Source organism: Pararge aegeria, chromosome 10, assembly GCF_905163445.1.
Source record: "Pararge aegeria chromosome 10, ilParAegt1.1, whole genome shotgun sequence".
Lineage (NCBI taxonomy): Eukaryota > Metazoa > Arthropoda > Insecta > Lepidoptera > Nymphalidae > Pararge > Pararge aegeria.
In genome coordinates, this window is record NC_053189.1 from 4,289,019 (window position 1) to 4,304,461 (window position 15,443).

A 15,443-nucleotide genomic window follows, 5' to 3' on the forward strand; every position below is an offset into this window, starting at 1 on the left:
ATGATGAGTCAACGATGAACACATGAAAGAACACTTTTGTATAAGTTCACTTGGAAAAGTCAGGTTTTCATAGTTATAAATAGCTGTTCTAAGTACACCGAGCTCTTAGTCCAGGTTTATTACGATTTTTTAGACCGTTTGTGACCTGGGATAAAAAGTAGCCTAACTTTATGCCAAAAATCAAGTTGATTGTTTGCTAGTTAGGTTTTGTAGGAAGGAAGAACGAGCAAACACGCTTTCACACATTTTCAAACGAAATTTTATAATTTCATTTAGAAATTTGTTTTGATTGGTTCCTAAGTTAGGTCTTGAAGGAAGGACAAACAAAAAAAAACACTCTGTCGCACAATTCCAAATGAGGAAAAGTTTTTTTTATATATAATTTTGTACAAACTTTTTCTTCTTCCAGTGGACATTGGAGGAGTGGGCGGAGTCTTCTTTGGGGCCTCCCTCCTCAGCGTGATCGAGCTGGTGTACCTTTTTTGTATCCGACGAAACTGAAGCACTTTGTTTGATCTTTACCTCGTAACTTTTGAAGGGTCATACGAAGACGTCCATCTACCACGGTAGCGTGCGATTTGTTAGTTATGCCATGCTTAGTTTTGCCGCAAAGCAGCATTATTGTCGCCAAGCAGCATTGTTTTGTTCCGGTCTTTGGGGCGTGGTTGCCGGTGTAATTACAGGCCGGCACATTAGAACACTTACGGATCTGAAACTTGGTCGCTTACCATGGGGCTCATAAGAACGCTCAGCGTAACTCAGCAGGTGATGGAGAGAGTTATGCTAGGAGTATCTTTACGTGATTCAGAAATTAGGAGATACGTAAAAGTAGTAGAGTTACTGACATAGCTCAGCGAGTCGCGAATCTGAAGTGGCATTGGGCGAGGCACATAGCTCGGAGAACCTATGGACGTTGGGTTCCTAAGGTGCTGGAATAGCGACCCGCACTGCTAAACGCAGCGTAAGTCAGCCCCCAACGAGGTGGAGAGACGACAAGCGACTCTCTGGGAGCCGCTGAAAACCAGCGGCCCAGGACTGTGGATTTAGAAACTCCCTAATAAACACCCAATATCCAGCAGAGAAAGTCAGTTGTTTGAATTGATGATGACATGAGTCTTAACACTTACGCCTTGGGTTGATGGACACTGGGCGGCACTTTACACGGCATGCAAGGAATACGTCCTACAACGTGATGCGCAGGTATTCAACTTCATGTTTCTGTAATAACACCGGCAACCATGCTCTTCAGACCAGAACACAGCTTTGTAACAATGGTGCTTAGCGGTAAAAATAAGCATGGCTGTAGGACTTCCGAGCTCTATCACAAAAGTTCTTCTTCTATTATGAAAATTAAGCTTAATTTGCTATACTCCGCGAAAAACAGGAGAATCTGTATGGTGTAATTTATAATTTATTCAATCCTTATACTCCACACCAAACAGATCTTCGGCAATGTCACCCTCTACGCACGTTTCGCTCCGATACCGGAGTATCCTCAGAAGATGTTGACGTTACAACGAATAATTGTTAAGTCGACTTAACAATTATTAATTTAGTTCTTCTAAGGTGCATGCTTGACGCAAACTCGAACGCCGCTACCGATGCAAGTTGGATGCTACGTTTTGGCTCGGCTTAACTAATGTCACCTGAATTTAATCGTTTGTGATTCTACGCACATTGCCTTAATTTTACGTTTTATATATACCCTTGCTAATATTATAAATCATGCGAAGTTTGTATGAAACGCTTTCGTGACTTAATTCCTCAACCGATGATCATACAATTATGTATACACGATGTCAGGGGTACAGAAAATGATATGAAGTACCTTTCATCCAGAATGATAGAGAGAGACAAACAGACAGACTTGTTGAGTGCTTACATTAGGCCCACTTGAATGAAATCATTTAAAATTTGAATTTGAATGAAAAATTATCCGATAAATAACTTTAAAGAACGGAAAAACACGAATTGATTGACAAAATATATAGTAACGCGAGCGAAGTCGCGGTTAAAAAGATAGTAGGTATTGTTAAGCACATCATTTGGTTAGGTATGGCTGTATCGATGTGCCCTTTTTTCCATAATGTTGAGTTCCTAATTAAAGTTTAGTTTCCCAAGTAATGGAGAAAAAAATAGGAAGAAATATGATATAAAAAATTAAAAACACTTTAAACATCGGGTTTCTGTAGGTACCTAATGTTTTGTGGGCATACCTATTTAGTAGAGCTGTTTTATAAAGGTCACCGAAGTATTATAATTGCACAATAGATATACATTAATATTAATTAACGAGCTAATATTCGGTAGATGTTATTTCCTTGTTATTTTACCCATGAAATACCCATATGACCAGAAGGACGGAAATTCCGGGTTCTTAAGTAAGTCTTATTTAGCGGGATATGCACACTATTTAACTTTAGGTTTAATCTGTAATAATTAATCGTTACAAAAACAGTCATTTTGCTAGAGCACGAGTAACCGAAAATTAATCAATACTCAAAGTACCTGCTCATAAATATGTATGTATGTACGTAACTTTTCCTTTAATAAATGCCCTGTGCAATTAAGGTATATTAAACTTATTTTAGTAACATATTCAATTAATGAGACTTATTGAATCACATCTTGAACTGTTTTTTTTTAAATCTTGATTCAAAAACGGCGGATTACCCGGCGGACTGTAATAGGTATTCACGAGTAACCCGCTGCAGCGATCGATTGCCCGCAGATATCAGTGATCCATTACTTCCAAACTGCCGTCGACACACGTGCAATCGGTCGCTGCTATCAGTCGCAAGTAGAATGTCACACTCAGTAACTTGTGTAAATAGTCTCCATGTTAGTGTAACAAACATCAGTAATTTGCACAAATTGCTTGCTCCTGTAACATTAGCAATATCTTACCGGACAATATGTAAGCGGTGTAGAAAAAATACTCGGGCAAGACTTGGGTACGCGACGACTTTCAGGTGTATAAACGTTCCAGCACAGCTAGCTAGGTAAAAAACAAACATTTCACCCCCCAATTATATCCACTGACTAGTGATAAAATTTACCTGTCCATTTTCCTAAACACGGTAACAAGAAAAAGAAGTTTACCCCCCGCTATATGTAGATATGTATATAATTTGGATATTATTTTCACCTGTCCGCGATGCTTGGAATGGATAAAACTGTAAAATCAAAGGCTTAAATTATTGTATTTCTAGGTATATAATTTGGTTTACTTTATTTAATTTTAAGTTGACATTGTAATTTAATTTCACAATTTTTGATACCTTAATTTTCTGACATTTTGTATAAATTGGAAAAATAATTTTAAAATTAAGGTGTTATTATAATTTTCATGCTATAGAATGGCAGATTGTAGTACGTAACTTGTTATGTTTTAGTATAAGATCAAATTTGTCAAAATGTTCAATCAAATTGTTTGTTGTGTAATCTTTATCTGCGTGATTGCAGGCAATCACGCAGATAAAGATTTGAATTTGAATTTGTAAGCAGTGACGTGCACTTCATAAGAGCAGTGACCCCGCCCTCAGGGCCTCTCAAACCTCAGGTACACATACAATGAGAGTTTTTGTAAATAATATAAACAGTAAAATAAAACATATGAAAGCGCCATCTTGTTAAAGTAAAATGTAGCTAGAGATTTTGACTGCTGTTTGTGTATTGGGAGCGCATTTCACGGTTCAATGGAATTATGTCCTTTTCTACTGAGAAACAAGTCTCCTACACGGTACACCATGCGATTGCCTGCAATGATATTTGAACATGCACGTGCAATCAGTCGCTTACAATTTCACGTGCGACGGGTTACCAAGCGATGGATTGCACCGTGTAAGGTCACCTTTATGCTCAACCTACAATCTACATGATATTCTACATATAAATTAATAACATTAGCGTACAGTTATGTATTTGTCTTCAAATCCACTATCAGTATAACGTCTCTTTGAATATTATTAACTGAGTTCAAATCAAGTTAAGCAAATTAATATACCATACATTAAGATATTACATTCATTATGTTTGTAAAGAAACTGTGTATACTATTGATAACAGTGCTGTCATTGTTCGCGTCCATAGAAAGTCGCGAAATAAATAGAATTGTGGTTAATAAGCGAGAAAGCAAGGCATTGCCACAAATAAAGAACAATAATTTATTTATTAGTGACATTATTGTATTTCCGGATCAAAAAATAATTGACACGAATACGCCAGTGCTTGTTAATAAATTCGCGTTTGGAGGTGGAAGAATTTGTTCCGGTAACTTGAGAAGAAGAGGTCCTATTTGCGCATAATTGAAGTTACAAACGCAGCTTAGCAGCTATAGTCATCTGTTTTCTAATCATATATGGAAAATAGTTTGAGCAGAAGTTATAATGTTAACTTAATCTCAATAATAAAGTTTGCCTCGTGTTTATTGGAAAAACAACTAAGACGGGAAAAAAAGAAAGATACAAGTGTAATGGCTCCTCAAAGGTTTAAAATCCGTTGTGACAATGTTATTAATCACATTTTACATTGCTATAAAATAATACGCGCACACCGCAATGCCAGTATTTAGCAGAAAACCACAAACGATAAACACGTCTCGTAAATATTTTGACTAAATTCGAACATACCTATCGAAACAAAACGAAATTGTTTTGTTATTACACCGAGACGTAAATTGTGACAAATCTGTGTATCCGACTTACACCGAGAAGATGATTGTGACAAATCTGTGTATCCTATCTGTGCTTTTATTGTGTACGGTTATAGAAAGTAAGGGTGTTATAAAAAGTGAAATTGTTGCAAGTAAATCAAGTTTATCACAGTCGAAGGCCAGGAGGCCAGTAAGCGATACTATTGTCTTCCCCGACAATGTAGATACACTTAAGAACGAAGATGAGGAAGATGGATTAGCCAATAGATTTATTTTTGGGACCAGTAAGAAAACTTGCCCCGCGGGTAAAGTCAGACGGGGCCCTATTTGCATAACGCCGAACCGAAGATATTCCACCCAAGCTCCCAAAAGGCCCCCAAATAGGTCACGCGGCCAACTTTCTCAGATGGGGCACGAAGTCAAAAAATCTTACGACTATTAGCCACAATGGCTACCTAAGTTGTGGTCCAAGTCACACATGAGGTGCCCATTGAATGACGTTTCCCGGAGTTACTTCGAGCCCTAGGGCTCTAGCGAGCTCTCTTGCCCTATATTCCAGTGATAATGCAACCTATGGTTAGAAAAAATAATGCAATCCGAAAGAACAAACTATTAGTAAATTTGGGAATGGGATTTCAGCCGATGGGGTATTACAGTTTGCATATTAATAAAAAATCCTGAGATATATACATTTAGAGAAATACGCAGTGACAGCCATATTATAAGCGGCACTGCAACTAAAGCAACAGCAAACAAGTTATGGTCGTGTATGTAGGTAGAGAGCAGGAAAACAGACGTTCATGAGTGACACAAAAACACATGTAAATATAAGCTTAAGTTAATACAAATATATTGTTTGCTTATTTTTATATATGTAAACGATACGTAAATATACGTTATTATGCCTACCTATTTAGTTTCAATTAAAAATAGTTGTAAAAATGGTGAAATTCCAATTAAATGTTTTTTAATCTGTTCATCACATCCACCCATTACCGGCCACTACAGAGCACGGGTCTCCTCCTACAATGAGAAAAGGTTAAGGCCTTAAGGTTGTCCACCAAGGCCCAGTGCGGATTGGTGGACTCTACACACCTTTGGGAGCATTATGTAGAATTCTCAGGTATGCAGGTTTCCTCACGATGTTTTCTTTCACCGTTGAAGCAAGTGATATTTTAATTGGGTACTTAAAACGCACATAACTTAGAAAAGTTAAAGGTGTTGGGATTCGAACTCGGCCTCCCGAAAGTAAAGTCGAGCTCCTACAATGCCTTATCACCACTTCAATTCATTTATTCACAGCTTTAATCTGTTTATTTGTTAACAATCCAACCGCAAACTAAACCGCTAAGCTGATTTTGAAATCGTAAAACCAACTTCATAATATGTCACAGAAATAACTTGCATCCATACTCGGCAAACAAAGTATCTTTTTATGCGTATGCGCAAGCAAGATTTGGTAATGAATTCTCATCATTGCTCTGAATCGACTTCGGTTCTCCGACCACAGAACTTTACCTATTTAGGTATTTATTGCCGGAGATGAACGGGTCAATATAAGTGTTATCTACATTTGTGATAACACAAGTACTAATGAAGTCAAGTAAGCAGTCAATGCCGCACTATTTAACCACTTTAGCACTTATAACACAATGACGAGCGGTGCCCCGAGACAATGTTCGCGTACCACTTCCGAAAATAGATATACCCTAACAGAAACTCCGACCCACAGCGTCGACTCGCCCGCCTATATTATTACTACGTTTGCTCGGCCTTAATGGCCGTGCCGTGATTTTAAGTACCCTAAAGCCATTCTCAAGAATAATTAAGCTATCAAATGCAAGAAAGATTTTTAAATCAGACTGGTATTTTTTTTAATTTAGCGCGTTATAAGAAATAAGTTTCGCTGGGTCTTAAAAATTAACTTCTAAGTTATGTATGTTATGTAAAATTTCTAGACCCTGCGGACAGCTCGATTTATTGTAACAAATTCTATTAACATGATTTAAAAAAAATATATATAAACAACGTTTTTTTAGATTCCTTCTTAGCAAAAAAAGATGCCCAAGGAAAAAGATTTGTCAGTGGCAAATAGATTGTCACACTTGTGTCATAATCATAACTATATACCATAGATACCATACCAGTGCTACGCAAATTAAATTCTAAAATAAATACAGAAACACAACAATTAAGTCCACAAGCCATTCAGAAGCCATGTTTATAAACCAATACAAGAGCTAAATAAATGAAATGACCGATGATATCATATACAGAAAAAAGATTTTCCAGGGTTATTAAAACTAATTTTGATAATGGATTCTAAATTACTGAGCGCTGTTTTATTCTTAACGATATCTTCGACCCTGTGTCAGGAAGGCTGGTATCCATGGGATGCATCTGGAGCATTGGGACGCGTCAATGGTAGTATAATATATAACTATAGTATATAACTTGAATATTGATATAATGTAGGTGAGCTGTGATAGCCCTGCTGGTAGGACTTCGACTTCACTCTCGGAGGACCACGTTCGAATCCCAGCACGCACCTTTAAATTTTCTTAAGTTATGTTATATTTTCTTAATTAAAAATATCAAAACATCGTGAGGAAACCTGCATATCTGAGGGTTCTCCATAATGTCGTCAAATGTCTCCACCAATCCGCACTGAGCCAGCGTGGTGGACTACGGCCTTAACGTTCCTATTGTGGGAGGTACCCCGAACTTACATAACTTAGAAATTAATTTTTAAGACAGAGCGAAGTTTATTTCTTAGAACGCGCTAAATTAAGAAAATACCAGTCCGATTTAAAAATCATTATTGCATATGATTCTTAAGAAAGGCTTAAAGGTACTTAAAATCACGCTACGGCCTTGGGCCGATAGGTAATGGGATGATAGGATAATAATGATGATGAGGACGATAAAGGAGGGATAAGATGATCATCTTATCCCTCCGTTATTGTCCTATTAATGGGAGGTCCCGAATGCGATACCCAGTAGGCAGTAGGGGAAATTTATAATTTCAGAATTTACTCTCGTCTGTTCTGGAGCCGCCAAGCAATTTTGCGTTCCGGTGCGATGTTGCGTTTCAACCGATTAAAGGTTTAAGGGCCATACCCCCGACAGGTCAGCCCGCTGCCTCTTATCATCGCTTGTGTGACGGTAATTTTGTAAAAATAATTCAATATATCCTGATAAGTGCCAGATATTTTATTTAATTGATTAGCATTTTAACTTTCATGTATGTTTATATCTTATTTGCATATATATATATATATATATATATATATATATAAATATACCTATTTTATCTATATATTTGTATAATTTTTAAATCTTATTTATTTTACCACCTACCTCTTTTCTATGTTTTTTTTCCATTTACGCATTGGAAGAAATTGCTATGTAGATAAGGCCGCCAAATTGTACTCTCTTTACTATGTATTTATGTCTCCGTAACTACTTTTTTTCTTTGGTGTATGTACGGGAGCTACGGTGATACGCTCGACCGTGACAATAGGAAGATCTTCCTCCGAGCGGGTGATCGTGCTCGGGGACCGAGGTCCGAACATTCATTTTTGGAAGTTGTATATATAGGCATTCTTCGTAAACACTTCGCTAGCGCCATGCAGAATTTTTGTAGCGCCATCTAGTTCTGTAATGTGGAGACCGCTACAGTGTACAATAAAAGTGTATTCATTCATTATTCCTCATTTTAACATGTTCATGACATTGTGCCGGCGGGTATTTTGATATAAATACGGTCTTGAACGAGACTCAGACGATGCAAATATATAACTCATGATGTCTTAGTAGTTATCAATTAGATACTCTCAGGGTAGATTGTAGTCAAAGCTTTATTGCAATGGAATAAAAAAACACCGAGTATATGTTATTCTTCATATAAATAAATATATTTTATTTTTTATTCCACTAAAAGTTATCCCTTGACTGCAATCTCACCTGGTGGTAAGTGATGATACAGTCTAAGATGGTAGCGAATCTGTTAGGGAGCATGGCCTACCTACCTATACCTAGTCATACCCCTAAGGGTCCGTTCACACAGACCGGCTCGGAGAGGAGAGCAGATTTTTATCACGTTGGAAACAGTGTTTTGAGTGATTGTAGTAAAGTTTATTTTTGCATTTGCACCTTTTTTGTCATTAAAAATGCCTGAACGCGCTTCGTGTGAAGTAATAAAAGGAGCCGACCGGCTCCGCTTGCGTGCTCTTTCTCGCTCGCGCAGCCGCACCCGCTTTCAGATCTCTTCCAGCCGGTCGATGTGAAATAGTTGGCGGCTCCGCTCCGGCCAATTCCAAGCGTATACGACCCGGTCTGTGTGAAAAGAAAAAAGCAGGCCGATGCTCTCCGAGCCGGTCTGTGTGAACGGACCCTTATACGAGTACGTTTCAACGCGACATCGCACACTAAATCGCTTAGCGGCACGTCTTTGTCGATAGGGTGGTAACTAGCCACGGCCATAGCCTCCTACCGGACCAGACCAGAGAAAATTCAGAAATTATAAATTCCCAAAATACCCTAGCCGGAATCGAACCGGGGACCTCCAACTTAAATTCACAGCACTCACCGTTGCGCCTGGGAAGTTGTCAAATTTCTGATTATCTCACCACTTTTATCAGCGTAACTTAAAACAATTATTTTGTACATAGGATAACAGATTAACGTTGCTACGGAGTTTGGCCAACTAGTGAAGTGCTTTCAGACGATATGGCCTGCGACAGCCCAGTCTGTGTGGATCCTTGCCCCAAAGCTGCCCCGCCGCGCTACTGCCCGGCAAACATGACTAGCTGTGCCTCCGGGTGCGTCTGCATGCTGGAATGCAGGTCACCCACCTACGTCTGCTTCCAAACCAAGTTCTGCATGGCCCCCAGGCGATACCTCACAAGAAACACTAAACATCCATATTATCATGCCACCATTGCTGAGGTTATGGAACCCTAGTAGATGTTTTCTTCTTCACAGGTATCACCTTGTATTACTTGGTAAATAATATAAAGTGAAATAATTATAATATTTGCCTAAAAAAAGTGTTTCTTTTTATTTGACAAAAACATTAAATCACGTGGCTCTGTTTTTTTTTAATTTTAGGTTACTTCTATATAAAAACTGATAATGCGTGGCTTGAATCGTCTCAATGCTCCAGAATCAAAATAAAATAAAATTGATCACGTATTTAAAACGAGAAATAAAGTCCTTCTTTTTGTTACCTACCTCCTTTTCAAATTAACATGTGTAAATAACGCAAAACTACTTATATTTTTTTATGTAGATTAAAATATGGTATACATTTTGTGGAAAATAACGTTTAAACGCCACGTTACGTTCACTAATCCAGCCTTCAACTACCTGTCAAAATGTATTCTTGTACGAAGTCTCTTAATCTTTCGTATGACTTTATTTATTTTCTATTTACGTTACGAAATGTTATTAGACTCGAAGATGTTTGAATAGCTCTACTTTCTAAGGCTTTTTATGTTGTTATTTATGATAGGTATGAATACCTTTATTCGTCTAAAAGCTGTTTATTGCGTGGGTTAAATTCTGGGATAAATATAAGTCAGTATAGGTAGATACGAGTATCTATAGTAGAACAGATCACCCCATTGAGTAGCTAGGTGAAACTCTGTTTAGATGAATACTCTCTTAGCACCTTCCCTATTTTAGTGACGAGTCGCTGTGGTTTTAATTGTGAACTCCCAGGTTTGATTCCCAATTTCTCAGTGCCTGAATACCAAAGTATTCGAACAGTGCGTGTTACTAGTGAAGACTCACGGATCTGAAACGTGGTAAATTACGATGGGCCTCATAAGAAGGTTCAGAGTCACTGAGCGGGCGATGGAGAGAGCTATATCTGCGTGATAGCTCTGCGTCGAGGAGTTTATATGCGTGATAAAATCAGAAATGGGACGATCCGTTGAAGAACTGGAGTTACAGACATAGCTCAGCGAGTCGCGAAGCTGAATACGATTGGGTCCTAGGTGCTTTAAAGCGGCTCAGAACCGTGGTTTTTGGAACTCCCTACAAAAGACCATGTTCAGCAGTGAACATCAATAAGTTCAATTGATGATGATGATTCCCTATAATTACCACCCAACCGACAAAAACCTACCGCCGAGTGATTTAGCGTTCCGGTACGATGTCACGTAGAAACCGATTAGGGGTATGTGTTTTATATACCCTGGCAGGTAAGCCCGTTACCATGTTAGACAGCATCTTCACTTTAATAGCGGGTGACATTGCAGTCAAGCGTTGACTTGTAGTGGAATAAAAAAAAATTGAGGCTAAAGCAAACAGTTTCAGTTATATTTCGAATTTCATAACTACAGGTCAAGGCTGAACTATTTCTGCTTTGGCATCTGGCTTCCACCTTGCCACCATGTATATATGTTTCTTTAAATCAAGAGAAAATTTGTGTCTTCTAGGCAAGAGCGTTCTACCTTATGCAGTATTATTATTAGCGATGGTCTATAAATTAAAAAAAATAAGTTTCATACATGAAGAAATATAATTAACTATTGCATGCAACGTGTAAATGTAATCTAAAATAATATTCTGCCGTTTTTTTTTTTAAATGTTTCGCACCCAGTTATCCTCTGACATGGTGTCAGAGACTTTCTTTATGCGACTTTTGCTCTGAATAAGTGCCAGCTCACGATTTTCGTGATATGGTTATGCAACATTGCTCTTTTTTTTACTGCCTTTTAACTTTCCTTCTATTTAAGCGTGATTGGCGCTGTCTTCAGTAGCCCTGAGTGCTTTGTCAAATGTTATATTTATGTTTATAATGTAAAATGATTAATTAAATTGTTTACCGGTTATAGAGGTACGTCATGTACTGTCTGTGAGACTTCACTGTGAAACTGAAAACCTAATAATTTTTAAGTAAACCACAGCAATAGTTTTAACTGAAAGAAATCAGATACAAGCCTAACATCCCATGCAAAAATGTCACTTTATTAGGTACGCGTCGCGTACCGTAAGTTCTTTACGCGTATTGGTCTTTTATCTTCAACAGGGTTGTCAAGAGTAAAGTTTTGATTTCGTTTGTATGGAAAAATAAATATGCTGCTTTTTATTTAATATTGGTACTAGGTTATTCCTTATGAAGTGTACTTATGCATCCTTCAACATTATTACGTAATTCGGTTACACATTGTATATAGATATATATATATTATAATATTATTGATCTTTTTAATTAAAATATAAAATACGTGAAGAAATATAATTAATACTTCTTCATGTATTCTATAGTATAATGAATATTTCTTAATTTACGAAACTTGTTTATTTGTTTTTCTTTCCTTCACGCCTTAACATAGCAACCATTTAACTTCATTTTTGGCATAGAGTTAGTTAAAAGGACAAGGCTACTTTTTATCCCAGGGGAATTAACTGTCTCCGCGGGAGTTGTTAAAAACAGCAATTAAAGCGAACGCGGGCTAACAGCTCATATTGATGTTGTTAAAAATTATAATATTGGACATACTTTTACCAATATTAAGGATCTCAGTTCACTCCCACCCTATCTACCTATGAAGAAATAAATAAAACCAGGTAATGTATCAGAAATTTATAATATATTTTATATTCATTTGTGGATGGCCTCATTCAAATGATAAATATATCATAATTCAAAAGGAACTTACCGTTTCTAGAGTTGAATTAATGTTGTTCAATAAAAATATTGTATACGATAAATATTCTATAAAAATAAAAGAAATGTGTGTGTACTTATTTATGTACACGAGTTAGAAGTTATATTTCTTTGGCGTAACAAGGTATTTTTTTTTTCAAAAATTGTCTCTTACGCCTTATTCTAGGTTTGTAGAGAAAACAACAATAACAATAAAAAATAGATATTGTTTGAATTATTTAAAGTCAACTGTCACCTTTTTTAGAAAAACTAAAATGTCGACTATAGCTAACTTCATGGTGTCGGTTTTTTGTGACGGTGTGCGAGCGCATCGTAAAAATTTACTCTCACCATTTTTCCCTAACGCGCCAAAAGAAGTATAACATCAATAAGTTTCTTTAAATAATTCGGAACAAACAACAACAATCAAGTAAAGATAGATATATAAAACTAAACCGATCTTACCTGATGATGGTACTAATATATTAAATCAATGTTACCTGAGTACCAACTACCATCTATTCAGTGATTTAACGTTTATTTCACGCGAAAGTAAATCATATATCTTTTGAAACAATGATTCATTGTTCTTAATTGCTGTCAAAGTTGTTTTTTCTCGTTTTACAATCTTTGCTTTCGTTTAGTAGATTCTCATTAGAGCTCATGTTTTTCCAGATAACATTTTGTTTAACACTGGAATAAAGTAGAATAAAAGGCAACGGACGTCTTAAGTGCTTTTTAGTAATAAAAACTTTTTTTCATTTTAACAATTGCTTTGGACTTTCAGACGTCGCGTCGTTACGAATTTAATAAAAATGGGCGGTCGGTTCTACTAGTCGAATTACTCTTTCGTCAGCTCGCTGCGTCGTTGGCGAATTTTATTATTCAAACCTAGCTGTCGTCTGAGGCACTGCTTACGTTTTAATATAACCCTTAATCCCTTCTACTCATTGCGTAGGAATAAAACCGGCAACCTGAACTGTTAAAACTTATTCACCGGCTTCTATCAACTACAGAAATTGCATTTTGACGGTTTGAATCATTATCATCATTATTAGCGGCCCACCACAGGGCAATGGACTCGTTCCCGGGCTCTATTTTTTTTTTTTTTTTTCATACAAGGTAACGGACAGCTCATTAAAATAAAGAAAATTAGTTAAGCGGTGATAAAGCAGTGGATCGATTCGAACTCGCCCCCACTGGTTCGAATCCCAGAACGCACCTCTAACTTTTCTAAGTTACGTCCATTTTAAGCAATTAAACTATCACTTGCTTCAACTATGAAGGAAAACATCGTGAGGAAACTTGCATACCGAGTTCTGCATAATGGCCTCAAAGGTGTGTGAAGTCCACCAATACGTTCTGGGCCAGCGTGGTGGAAAGTCATAAGTCTTTCTCATTGTGGGAGTCTCACCCTTACCCTGTAGTGGGCCGGTAAAGGGTTGATATGATGATGAAACTAGCGAGGTGAAAATCAAATAATAGTTTGCACAAGTACACTTTAAACTATCCATTAGCATGCTTTTGCAAAAAGACATGCTATTGGATAATTCCTATCCCTACTTCCCTACTAATATTATAAATGTCAATGTAAGTTTGTTTGTTACGCTTTCACGCAAAAACTAATAAACCGATCCTCATGAAACTTTGTAAACATATTCTTGGAAGTGTTAGAAGTAATATAGGATACTTTTTATCCCGACATTAAGCTCGGTTCCTTTGTCGGGGATGAGTGTTTGACGATTTTACACCATAACTCCGACAAATTATAACGGATTTTAAGAATTATTTTTGAAAAACAATTTTGAATAGGTTATAATATGTGTTTAATTTTGCCCAAACTGTGGTTGGAGATAGAGGACAGAACTCCTCAGCGGACAGCAGCAAACACCTCATTTAAGGCTTAGCGATACTTAATACTTTAATTTTTTTTAGAACTACAACTAAATTGAATGCCACATCAAAAAACAAAATCAGACGCAGACGAAGTCGCGGGCAACAGCTAGTAGTAAATAACAGAATCATTCCATAATTTGTTGAAAACCACGCACAAGCTATAGGGAAGAGTCTACTCGAAGTATCGTGCGGAACTTTGACAGCGATAACATGGTCGCATTGATTTCATTTGCCTTACATTTGGCCTCAACAGGCATGATGACAGTTACAAAGAATTGCTAAAATATTATATTTATCTAACGATGAATTAATGTACTATGAAAAACGTATTTATATTTTTAGCCAGATTGGTATTTAGCTTTGCAAATTTAGCTATCCGTAATGACAGGTGAAACGACAAATGACGTCACGTCTATATAAAGATAATTTTGTACCGCTTCGACATGGAAAATATCTGCACTTGTTTTTTGCGTATTTTGTGATTTTAAACCTAACAGTTGCCCAGTTAAAATAAATAATGTTTTGCTATGGAACAAGGACTTAGTAACTCAGATACATCGAATTTGCCTTAGAACTCACTATGCGGCCATGACACTCGAGGGTTCTCGCGGGAAGTAATCATTTTCAATTTATATCAACAATTGAATATCTGCTAAATTGGATATTTTAGGTACTTCCGAAAACCGCCAGGCAGTTTTTCAAAACTTAGTCATCATGCCTATTGGCCGCAATACATAGTTAAAAAAAAAAATAAGGCTCTATAAGGAAAAAAAAGATTACTCTCATTATTGGTAGGTGAAGTATAATATTATATATGTACTTATTATCCATGATCCAATGACGAGTCCCTTTGTATGTACAATCTGTGTAATTCGTGAGTACAATGGTGGTAAAATTCACGTCAAGGACTATTTCAGTTATAGCAATATCTCGCAACGCTATATTTAGCATTTAGCGTTGTTAGTGCATCATCGTTTCAGTTGTTAGTTGTAAAACCAATGTGAAGTATCGCAAATGGGGCCACTTAAAATTAGGTCTTTAGTTGTTCAGTAACTCTCTGCAACCTATCATCCTCCTCCTCCAAATACGAACAACTCCCCAGTTGTTTGTATTTGGTAGGTAGATCCCCATCTACCAACATAGTATCTTTTTATCAGAACACAGACTCAACTTCTGCTCAGTGTCTTCGCCGGTCCCCGACTTCTGACGTTGTCCGGACTTGGGCTTACAAGT

At 37.0% G+C, this 15,443-nt stretch overlaps 2 protein-coding genes across 3 annotated transcripts in view; both read left to right on the forward strand.

Annotated features, from left to right (window-relative positions):
• Positions 1-516, forward strand: part of LOC120627017 (sodium channel protein Nach-like) — a 29,045-nt gene extending 28,529 nt beyond the window's left edge. Inside the window, exon 13 of the mRNA XM_039894855.1 lies at positions 410-516. Within this exon, the coding sequence (XP_039750789.1) occupies positions 410-501 (92 nt within the window). The 3' untranslated portion in view covers positions 502-516. The remainder of the gene's footprint in view (positions 1-409) is intronic.
• Positions 517-6,803: 6,287 nt separating this feature from the next.
• Positions 6,804-9,651, forward strand: LOC120626969. 2 transcript variants are annotated; one of them, XM_039894786.1, is made up of 2 exons: positions 6,804-7,078; positions 9,381-9,651. In XM_039894786.1, the coding sequence occupies exons 1-2, from the start codon at positions 6,970-6,972 to the stop codon at positions 9,617-9,619; spliced, it is 348 nt and encodes a 115-aa protein (XP_039750720.1). In that variant the 5' UTR covers positions 6,804-6,969; the 3' UTR covers positions 9,620-9,651. The 2 variants fall into 2 exon arrangements, 1 of the variants encoding a protein (XP_039750720.1); XR_005658883.1 differs by having other exon boundaries at positions 7,022-7,078; positions 9,328-9,448.
• Positions 9,652-15,443: the final 5,792 nt, after the last annotated feature.

What these genes read in the sequence shown, in the direction of transcription:
- LOC120626969 (XM_039894786.1), top strand. Translation starts at nt 6,970, where the DNA reads ATGGATTCTAAATTACTGAGCGCTGTTTTATTCTTAACGATATCTTCG. An exon ending in AGCATTGGGACGCGTCAATG is followed by an intron (nt 7,079 to 9,380) that starts GTAGTATAATAT and finishes AAGTGCTTTCAG; the next exon opens with ACGATATGGCCTGCGACAGC.